Raw genomic sequence first — 11,891 nt, 5'->3', positions numbered from 1 at the left:
TGTGGGAGCGTATCGGCCGGTGGGAAGCAATCTGTGGCAGAAGGCGGTCTCGGATATAACCAGGTCCAATGCCATGGCGCGCTTTAAAGATGATAATCAACACCTTGAAGCGCACTCGGAAGGCCACAGGCAGCCAGTGCAGCTCGCGCAGTAGCGGCGTTACGTGGGAGCAACGAGTCGCTCCCATCACCGCTCGCGCAGCCGCATTCTGGACTAACTGGAGCCTCCGAGTGCTCCTCAAGGGAAGCCCCATGTAGAGAGCATTACAGTAGTCCAGGCGGGAGGTGACAAGAGCGTGGGTGACTGTGCGCAAGGCATCCCGGTCCAGAAAAGGCCGCAACTGGTGCACCAGGCGCACCCGGTAAAACGCCCCCCTGGCCACAGCCGCCAACTGGTCTCTCTTTCTAAGAAGGATGGGATATTGGCTCATATATTTCTGCAGTGCTTACTTCCCATCTGATTCCTCTCCAGGAAAAAAATGCAACTTTCAATTCAATTCATTCTTGAATTACCAAGGCCATGCACATCTCTTGTATTTAAAAAAAAATACAAAATCTAAACCTTTAATCCCAGTCTGAGAGGACAGCAAATGCTTGAAATCATACATAGACCAGAGACTATCAGTGGATCTAATTTGTGCTTGCCTCTGTACCCAAATTCTGCCACCAATCAACACAAGGAAACACAAACTTTGGTCAAGCATTTTGCTAGGAATGGGAACAAGACAAAGCAGCGCAAACTCCAGGAAGTGATTGCCTGTTAATCCAGTTCACAAAGATCATCAGCAACTTTACTAAGATTTCTCTGCATTTAATGTCTTTTAAAAAAAAAAACACCTCCTCCCTTTTGTTATTCTGCTCACAGGTTTGTGTGTCTCAAATGAAGGCAAAAATGTACGCAGAGAGTTTCTTAACTTTTCTAAGACCGCAGAATTATATAGCAAACAAGATTGTCTTTAAAAAAAAAAAAGAACCCTGGTGACTCTTTTAAAATAATTGAGATAATACATGCTGGAATAACAACTTGCTCAAGGGGATTAGCACCCCACCCTGCCTGAGTTGGCTTTTTTTTTTTAAGCTCTGTCACAAATCTTTCTGAACAATCTTTGCCATCCTGTGCATATTAGAAGCTCAGGATTTAGAAGCAAGATTTATTGCATCTGCAGTTCTTCGTGGTTATCCTATTTATAATTGGTACAGCATTGTGTCCAGTATTCTGAGCACAGAAGGGAATGGAGAATTTCAATTCAAGATCTATACTCTTGGAAGTAGTCTCACTGGACAACATCTGATTTCAGGGAAGAAGCAGACCACACTTCCCTGAAAGGAAGACCATCCTGAATTTAAGGTGATCCCACCTTGTTCACCAATAGGAAGGGTACAAAAATTAAAATGAATGCAGCAAAAAAAAAGAAACCCTCTGCAATTTCTACTTTACTTAGGTTAAGAATCTAGGATTGCCAACTCCACTCGTGGAGATTCGGTTGGAGAGCTCTCTTTCACTTGCTCTCATAATACAATATTCCTTTATTCCTGCCAAATGTCATTGTACCACCTCAAATTGCTGTCCTTCCTGTCTTTATCAAACCGTGGCAGAGGCCAGAAAAAGACACTGTTTCTTTAAGAAGTTGCCAACGGGTGTAACCTATCTACCTGTGCATCCTCCAATTTACCTTTTCCCCTTTGAGTCTGGACCTCGGCATAGCCCTAGACACCAGTCCCAAGTTACCTTCAGATCTTCGGGAATGAAGACTTTGCGAGCTTTCTTAATCATCGGCTGGGGCTTGAGCTCCTCCTCAGAGAACTTGCGCTTGCGAGGGTCAAACATTTCCTGACCAGGAATGCTAGAAAGAGCAAGATCGGCAGGGTCTGGTTCATACCCAATTGGAACCTGAATGCTGTCGGGATCAATGGGACTTGGCGTGTTTCGGTTTGTAGGCAAGATCTGACCTGAAGAAACCAAAGAAATGATGCTTTATCAGTAGAAGAAAGTATTTGACGCTCGGGGTTGAACAGCGGAGTCCTTGGTGCTCTCTGAGCTTGGTTGTTTTCTTGCAGACGTTTCATTACCCAACTAGGTAACATAATCAGTGTTAGAAAGGAATGAAACCCCATTCTTTTCTAACACTGATTATGTTACCTAGTTGGATAATACAGTAGCATGGCTATGTTACCGCGGGCAGGGCAAGCCAGTGTGTATGAATAGAGAACAAACCCCATTCCCTTCTGGCACTGAGGGGTGGGAAATGAAATACTTGCAAGATAATAGCCTGAGCAGAGAGAGATCAAGGACTCCACAAACGATGCTTTGAAACAGTAAAATAATAATATTGCTCAGTTAACCACCTTAACCTCTGCAGACTATAATCCGTCACATTTCCACTTTCTTGTCTTCTAAGTCAGGGGTCCCCAACCCTCAGTCCGTGGACCAGTACCGGGCCACAGCATGCCAGCAACTGGGCCGCACAAACAAGCAAAGCCCCATCTGTGGGATGCAGGCAGCCCACAAAACCACGCACCCTCCAGTCTGCAGAAAAACCTCTCTCCACGTAACCGGTCCCTGGTGCCCAGTTCTAAGTAAGTTGGTGCTTACACCCCCCCCCCTCTGTTCAGGAAAGCAAGCTCTGATCCATTTGTAATATACTTTGTCTTCTCTCTGTTTTCAACTGCATGCTCTCTAAGCCGTACTCACTGGACTGTCTAAGAACATAAAAAGAGCCAGTATTCTGTCACATCTAGATCCATTCGGGAAGGATAGGAGGGCAAATGCCCTTTTCAACCACTGTACTGTTCTCTAGCAATTAGCATTAAGTCATTCTGCCTTTGATTCAAGGCATAATGCTTCCAAGACTAATATCAACTGATAAATGCCCTAATATTGCTACAGTTATTTGGTAGGCATTGGTGTCTATATCACAGGACAGCCTTTTAGAAAGTTTACTCTGAGACACAATGAGAAGCCTGGGTTTATACAAGTCTCCAACTAAGAAAGGCCTCAAGAACTGAATCATACTAGATTCCAGTTTACCTCTCCTGTTTTCATTTAAGACCTATTAGCAATTAAGATGTTGCATTGGGAGCAGAGAGATCCGAGTTCAGGTCCCTCCTTAGCTAGAGATGTTCCCTGGGTGAGTTTGGGCTGGGAATTCTCTCTCAGGCCAGTCTACCTCACAGGTTGGCTACTGTGGTGAAAAATAAGAGGGAGCGCCATGTATACTACTTCAACCTGCTGAATGAAAGATGGGATATAACACAAATAAAATAAACCAGACTATATTAATATATGAGAAAGTAAGACCATACCCACTGGCCACGAGGGTGTCAATACATGTCATCTATTGGATGCCCAGAAAAGATTCCTCTTGTGAGTGTGATGCTTAGGATGAGACAACTCAGCACGGCGCCTTCCAGATTTACATATGGAAGTAAGCAAGATTTATCTAAAGCTTGAATAAGGACTGAGAATGCCCAAGAATATGAACAGACCATGTCAGAATGAGTACCTGTCCTGGGATGACTTCAAATCCTAATTCTGAATATTGGGCTGGTATTTCCCAATATAGACCAATCCCTGGAAGTCAGGGGCATGCTGAATTATCAGGTGACAATTCATCGCTTTAAAAAAAGGAGCAGGTAATGGAATTAACACAGATCCCCCCCTTTTGAAATTATTGTCCACATTCAGCCAACCCCTTTACGTAAAATGTTGGCTCATTCCAGCAGCACCAATATACAGTTGCCAGCTAGCCTGCAGTAGATCCAGAGTGGCTGATAAAGCTGGAGAGAAAGCAAGATTCCTCCCCTTATTTTATTAAATGAATGTTTTTTTTTATAAAGTCTCAATGCCACTTGAAATAAACTTTGAGTTAGAAAAGCTGGACTGTAGGAATGCCAGATCGGTACCTGTTCGCTCTCCTGAACAGCTGATTGGTCATATTGACTGTTGGTGCGCTGAGCCGTGAAAATCAGATTATGTAAGGAAAGTTGGGATCTATTTGTACAGCTCTTTCTCCACCTATATGCTCACTGGCTCATCTTGCTTCCATACGCTGCACAAGAGACACATCTCTGACCCTTTATGGGCTTTGTTCTCGGCCAGCTGGGGTTTGTGCTCAAAGCAAAAAAATCATCTCAAGTGCGAGCCTCTCGAGTTGTTCATTGCAGCACACTGTGTATCAGCAGCACACTTTCCAAAATAACAGGACTTTACGGGAGAAAGGGGTAGAAGGAAAGCTGTTTTCGGAGGGCACAAAAATGTTGATTCAGTGGAAGTTGCGCCTTGTTGAATTCCTTCTATGAAGCATTGCAATAGCATTTGCCGGCAGAAAGGGCCAAAAAGCCCTGAGGAGAAGTTCGGCCCAATTTTTTTCAAACATAAAGGAGAGATCAAGAGACTCCTCTCTTGTACCAATAATAGAAAGTCTCCTTCTCACACTGAGGGCCAGGATGCCTGGTGCCAAGGTGCTGAAAAGTGGGCATATGCTGTTTTAGTTTTGCTAACTGAACAGATGATAGTAGTGAGGATAAAATCGAAAAGTGGCATTTGATGGTAGGCTTAGTCTTGTTTACACATCTAATTTGTGGCAGATGCCAGGAAACCCCCTCAGCGGCTGAGCAGGAAACTAAGAACTCTTGGTTCCAGCACAGCATCCAATTCTCTCCTTCAGACTTTTTGCAAGAATATCGTTATTATAATGATGGACGGTTGGCCATGCTTTATAGTACATGTAGTCCTTGACTTGCGACCACAATTGAGCCCAAAATTTCTGCTGCTAAGGGAGATAGTTGTTAACTAAATTTTGCCTCCATTTTGCGATATTTCTTGCTACGGTTGTTAAGCGAATCACTGCAGTTCTTAAATTAGTAACACGGTTAAATTAGTTCCCCGTTGACTTTGCTCGTCAGAAGGTCGCAAAAGGCGAGCAGGTGGCACCCCCCCCCAGGATGCTGCAACCATCCTAAACGTGAGGCAGTTGCCAACCGTCTGAATTTTGATCATGTGACCCTGGGGATGCTGCAATGGTTGTAAGTGTGAAAAATGGCCATGTCGCATTCTTCCAGTGCCGCGGTAACTTCAAATGGTCACTAAATAAACTTTTCTAAGTCGAGGACTACTTCAGACCATTCTGCATAAAGTTACTTCGAAATGCATCATATATTGTAACCCTCCACCAACCAATATGGAGGTTTTCACGCCGCTGAGGCACTTCTATCTCGTGCGAGCGATATGGGTAATATTGGCTGCGATGTTCCGAGATGCTCTTTGAACCCATTATATTTGAACACAGCATGAACATTCCTAACCTCTATTGTTCTCATGCTCTCACCTGTACTGTTGTGATACCAAAAGCAAGACTGTGGGATGTTTCCAAGACGATACGTTTTGAAACCTGCCCAACTGGTTGCATCAATTACACCGTTCCGCATATTTCCCCTCAAAACCAAACCTGTGAATCCCCATGTCAGCTTGCACTGAACTACAGTCCATGGTGTACGTTGCTACAGGATTTGAAGAAGTTGCCATTCCTCATTTTCATAGCTGGGGTTTGTGTTTGCTTGTATGTGTGGCTATGTGTGTGTGCATACGCACCAACGCACACGTTAGGTGACAAGCAGGTTCTTCCATCTGTGAATGAGAGATATTTCTCTTGGGTTGTTTTTGTTTTTTTTACTTTTATATCAAATATTGTGTTGCTTTGTGATATTTTTCTACCAGGGACAGGAACACGGGTTTAACAATAAAATTGCAATTAACCTCTGTACAGTGCTACAGCTCAATCCACTGACATGCATGAACAAAATTACGTCCCTGTCCATTTCACAACGGTACAAACGTGCCTACTGAAACCTTTTGTGAGATCCGGTCTCAATTTGGGATGCTTAAATTCTCAATTTGGGATGCTTCAGTTCGAGTTGGGTCAAAGGAGGACAGTGTGGAAAAGATCACATGCCTAGCAGAAAGAGCAGCAGAATAACTCTGCATCAGCAAACTGTGCAGCTGTGACAACACCCAAGTACAAGAGATGGTCAGCGGAGCAGAAAGGCTGCAGGGTAGAATCAGCAGGGCTTCTTCCTAAAGTTAAGGCAAATATTTGGTTCCGCATTATAGCTCTCTGAAGCTGCTATTCATGCTCACTTTTGTTTCTAATTCTATCTTAATTAACCAGATAAATTCAGCTGAACAGAAAGCTGATCCACCCCCTGAAAATGAATGCACAATCAACTGGATGCTCAGCAGATGAGACTCTGTCACAATTTCATTCTTTCTCTTGCACGATCTTCTGCATTTATTTCAATAGGCTGCTGACTTGATTCAATCCTGAATCCAATTATTTAGAGTCACTGTATGATCATTGCCCAGATCTGGTAGAAATTCCTAGTTTTTTTTATAAGTACACCCAAATGTATTCATATTTTGGACTTCATTCTTAGTGATTGGGCATGTTTATACATACAATGCTAAAAACGTGTGTGTGTATGTGTGTGTGTGTGTGTGTGTGTGTGTGTGTGTGTGTGTGTACACACAGATACATCTGTAAAACAATCCTAATTTATTTAGCCATCAAATGCCTACTCAATAAAACAGCCCTGTCTCCCAAGATAAAATAGATCAGTTTACAAAGTATCATTTCGGAGATATTTCTAAGGATAAGTTCTAATGATTTCCTTCATCTCATGAGAAGACCTCCCACTGCAAAACACTGAAGGGGCCCTGGTGGGACCACGAGAAATTAAGATACACAAGGATTAAATTCTATGACATGCTGGCTGGAAATTCAGGTCTCACACATCTGGAGAACCAACAAAGCCTGGATGAGGGACCTTGAAGGAGTCAGGGGTTTCAACTCTATCTCCCAACAAAATGGAGAATTATGTCACTGGAAAGAAGAGGGATGAATTGGGGGAAGAGTCCTCAAGTGCTTAAGACTATATATGGAAAGAGGCAAGAAACAGTAGACAGTTCTCTCTTTAAAAACCCACTCACGTTTTTTACCCACTCATGTAAAACCAAAATGAAATTGTACACCGATTTTCAATATGATATGGTCCAATTTCTGCAGCACAAATCTGAGTATTTTGGGAGTTCTTGGAAGGGGTTAAGGGTGGGAGTGGAATTTGAAACTTTTATACCCACACTTAAGTTTATAGAGATAATAATAACTTGATAGGGGGATAAAAATGCCAAATCCAGTCTAAACATCTGGTTGACTGTGAGAAGAAGAAGAAGAAGAAGAAGAAGAAGAAGAAGAAGAAGAAGAAGAAGAAGAAGAAGAAGAAGAAGAAGAAGAACAACAACAACAACAACAACAACAACAACAACAACAACAACAACAACAACAACATCTGGACAGTGGAAGTGGCAGTACCTGGAGACAACAGAATAGAGGAAAAAGAACTGGAGAAAATCAGAAAATACAAAAACCTGCAAGTAAAAGTGGAACAACTGTGGCAAAAGAAATCAAAAATGGTACCAGTCAGTAGTAATGGGCACTTTGTGTGCAATCATCTGAAGCATCACTTGAACGTCATCGGCACTGACAAAAACACCATCAGTCAATTGCAAAAGGCAGCTTTACTTGGAACAGCTTACATCTTGTAGCAATACCTTTAATATCATCACACAACATCTGCCCATCCCAGATCCTTGGGATGGACTCAATAGATGGACAAGAATGCCAAATCCCATCTAAACATCTGGCTGACTCTGCAACCAACCAATCACCACCACCACCACATTATTTTACCAAAGCTGGGCCATTTTGTCACCAAATTTAATCAGTAAGAACTAAGGGTGTTTATAAATGAAGTCACAGGTAATCTATGGATTATCACCCATGCCACTAAGCAATACTATGCAAACTTAATGCCTAAACTTTCATCTTTTCAAGGCATCTTGACCCAGCAAGATTTAGCCTCTTTTAAAGGAAAAAAAGGCAAGAAGATTTTACAGCAAGGCAAAAAGAAGGCATCTTGGGATTAATTGGCCAATCTCTGTGTGATTTGTAATATGACAGATTAGGAAAAATTTCTGATTCACAAATATTTAACAACAGCAGTGACTAGATGCTCATCTTTCCTGCCTTAAATTATATCGCAAAACTGAAGGAAGACTGAAGTAAGCAGGAGCGAAATTTTTGCACTGGAAGATATTCGGTGTTCTTCGAGGCATATGATTTCTGCACTAGGTCTTTGTGATAATAGTGAGAAATTTTGAAAAATTATGAAGCCAGCTCTGCTAGTCTGAAGTCAGCCAACCCTCAAATATCCAATTATGTTGGGCTGTCAGCAATCACTATTTAGTCTGTATTTTAGAATATTAAGCCGCTGAGAGTCACTTGACTGAGATGAGCGGCTATAAAAATTGAATAAATAATAGTAATTTGTGGTAACTCTGCAAATGTGATTTGTTTGCATGGAGTACACATACACACGTATATGTGCATACATTTAACCAGCCACCCACATACACACATCAAACATGAAAAACAATCTAACAAAAATATCCATCAACCCAAGCAGAAATTGTTTTTTTAAAAAATGCTGGAAAATAATATTTAGCATTGCTAGTATCGGCTACAATTCATCCAAAAGTGACTGTAATGCTACTCAGCTCAGTAGGATTTGCTTCTGATTCAACATTTATGGGGTAGCATCACCTATAATGGCAAACCTGTGTTTGGCCATTTGCACTACAGACTTGTGTTTATGTGCTCTTTTTTCACAACCTCTCTTGGATTTTCAGATTGTTTTTGTGTTGTTCACAGAAATTAATCTGCCATTACAGTCAAACTCTGCAACTCTAGACAAATCATACTTTTCTGTGTTTAAATGACAAATTATGGCTTCTGTGAATTATGGCTTGTATGAATGAGAAAGAATTGCAGTGTATTAAGTGGGAGTGGAAAGGAGAAGGCATAAGCAGAGGTTGGGGATATGAAGTCATGGTTTTCTATTCCATCTAAACTGAGCCATCTGATTGTGCTGCTGACTCCATTTCTGGTGCGAGTCAGAATTTAAGATTTATATAGCCCCCCAACTCACACATTATGATTCTGGATGGTGTACATTCAAAATAACAAAATAAAAACCCCAGAGACACACATACTCATACAATCTGTGGTGGTGACAAACATGATCATATGCACCATTTGATAAGCTCCAAATCCACCTGGTGTCAGAACCCACATATTGGGAGGGGGGGCTCTTTGCTCTATTAGATCCTTTCTTATTTTTTCCTGCGGGTTCTGTCATACTCCTGGGGGGAGGGGGGAAGCTATGGGAACTACAATGTATTTTCTTCCTTTCACTTCTGCTCCTACAATGTATCCTCTCCACTTCCTCTATCTGCTTGTTCTTTGAACTGTTTCCCCTTGATGCCAGCCTGGGGTGAGAAAGGAATGCGCCTCCAGCCATCTGGCTTATCTCTCGCTACGGAAGACTAGGTGCGAAGACCTAACAACAGTTTCACAACCTTGGGAACTACGCCTTATCAGCCCCGTTCCCACAGCAGACTCATCACCTGGGGATTGGCCTGTGAATTGACCGGATGAACTATTGGGGCGGGGTTTGCTTCTTGCTATTTTAATCTATTGATTTGCGCGGGAACCCCTCAGATCCTGCCTTCTATGCCTGCTGTCAACTTCTCCTAATAAAAGTTCCTTTTGGGATGACATCATTCCAAGAGTTCTGCTTTCTTGGGAAGAGGATTTGAAGCGGGTCCTTATATCTGGGATCCTTAGGCCCACTGACAGAACCTTTAGAAGCCTTCTGTCTTTAGTAGCCAGGAGGGGGCCCATCTTATTTCCAAGGGAATGTTATTCCACATGGAAGGAGCCACTACAGAGAAGACCCTTCTTCTAAGTCCCAGGGTCCTCTTTAGCTGGTCTGGGTTCACTCAGTGTATTGATTTAGAAGGAAAATGTTAACAGGACAGATTAACAGAAACCTTGAGGCTCTACCTCAAATGAACCTTTTTAAAAATGTTGAACACTTAAAAAACATTTGCTTCTAGCATTTTGAGTGTTAACTGGCTCAGTTAGAAAAAACAAGCCCTACTGCTCCATTCTTCTGTGGCACAGCCACAGCCAACCTATTAAGACTTGGTTCTGATTTTAGAGAGTTTTTAAAAATGGGCCTGAGTACTTTGGGTGCTTTTTCTGTTCCCTACGGAATAGTATTTGCCAAATCTCTTTGGTGTTTTTGCACCACACCCTTGTGGCCTAATTTCAGAAGAATGTCAGGGCCTTCTTTCTACCCTTTTTACTTACCTATGACGCAAAAGAAAGCAACTAGGATAGCTAACTCTACACACAGCTAAAAGTCCTCGTCATGCTCATTTACAGGAACGCCTCAAATGACAACTAACAGACTATAACAATCATGGCATGTTTGGAGGGAGATTATTATTGTTTTTTATCTTGAGCCAAATTCAAATCAGTGCTCAGTCATGAAACCCATGGGTTTCATGTAAGCAAGGCACTTTCTATTAGCATCGTGTGCCTTATAAGATAGCAGAACTAACGCATACCCTGCTCTTGATTCTTAGGAAGGAGAATGAAATATAAAAGTGATCCATAGAATCTCAGATAATCCCTTCAGTTTTGTTATTGCACAGATGAGTCATAGCAGAGCAAGTGATTAAAAGCAGATGTGAACGGAAATTTGCAACTATCTGTTCCTTAGTTTCATGTGTTGTTTTCCCCAGCAAATACACCAATGTCCAGAAGAAATGTATACACAGCTGCAAGCTCTGCTGGTTTGTGAAGGAGCAAGGAAGCAATGTGAACTTTTCTCCAGCAGGGGGAGCATTTTCCACGCCATGTATTTTTTTCCCCAAAGCGAGCGTGCAGCGGGAAGGGGAGGGGATGTGTTTTTGTTTTGCTTTGTTTATTTTTACTACGGCCTCTCTTCCAGTCTTAGTGCTGTCAAGTGTCTTTCAGGTTTTGGAGCATGAAAATATGTCAGTAAACTGGATATCGAAGGAGCACTCACCTGCTTTTTTAGACAAGACCCTGACCAACCCAGCCTGTCCTTTGACCAGCACTGCCCTAACACAAGAGGCATCTTATTTCTCCTACCAATTTCCCTTTCAGATCTGAAGAATCCAGTACAGGAGCAAATATACTATAATGGCATTCTTTGACGGACTTAGCTAAACAAATAATAATAATAATAATAATAATAATAATAATAATAATAATAATAATAATAATAATAATAATAATAATAATAATAATAATAATAATAATAATAATAATAATAAGAAGAAGAAGAAGAAGAAGAAGAAGAAGAAGAAGAAGTAGTAGTAGTAGTAGTAGTAATTGGAAGGGACCTTGGAGGTCATCTAGTCCAACCCCCTGCTCAGGCAGGAAACCCTATGCCATTTCAGACAAATGGCTGTCCAGTCTCTTCTTAAAAACTTCCAGTGTTGGGGCATTCACCGCTTCTGGAGGCAGGTTGTTCCACTGGTTAATTGTTCTAACTGTTACGATTAAACATGATAGCCTGACTAGTCACAAGTGGCTGGATCCGCACAGTGTGCTAAAATATAAATCACGATTTACAATAGCAATAGCAATAGCACTTAGACTTATATACCACTTCACAGTGCTTCACAGCCCTCTCTAAGTGCTTTACAGAGTCAACATAATTGCCCCCAACCATCTGGCTCCTCATTTTACCGACCTGGGAAGGATGGAAGGCTGAGTCAACCTTGAGCCACTCAGGGTCGAAGGAATCAAACTCCTAGCCCAGTGATGGCAAACCTCTTAGAAACCGAGTGCCCAAAAACTAGCCCCGCCCCCGCTCCACCCCCCTGTCCTGCCCCGCTCTGCCCTCCCATCCCCCGCCCCGCCTGCCCACAGGACGTCTCACCACCTCCAGGGCCCCCCG

At 42.3% G+C, this 11,891-nt stretch overlaps 1 protein-coding gene across 1 annotated transcript in view; it reads right to left on the bottom strand.

The window, feature by feature from the left end:
- Positions 1-11,891, bottom strand: part of HLF (HLF transcription factor, PAR bZIP family member) — a 67,221-nt gene that overhangs the window by 13,066 nt on the left and 42,264 nt on the right. The window contains exon 3 of the mRNA XM_015831886.1: positions 1,729-1,949. Coding sequence (XP_015687372.1) covers positions 1,729-1,949 — 221 coding nt within the window. The remainder of the gene's footprint in view (positions 1-1,728; positions 1,950-11,891) is intronic.

The sequence above is a fragment of the Protobothrops mucrosquamatus genome, unplaced genomic scaffold, assembly GCF_001527695.2.
Source record: "Protobothrops mucrosquamatus isolate PMUCROS unplaced genomic scaffold, P.Mucros_1.0 scaffold_285, whole genome shotgun sequence".
Taxonomy (NCBI): domain Eukaryota; kingdom Metazoa; phylum Chordata; class Lepidosauria; order Squamata; family Viperidae; genus Protobothrops; species Protobothrops mucrosquamatus.
Note: the sequence above shows the minus strand (reverse complement) of the source record. Positions and strands in the feature narration are given on the sequence as shown.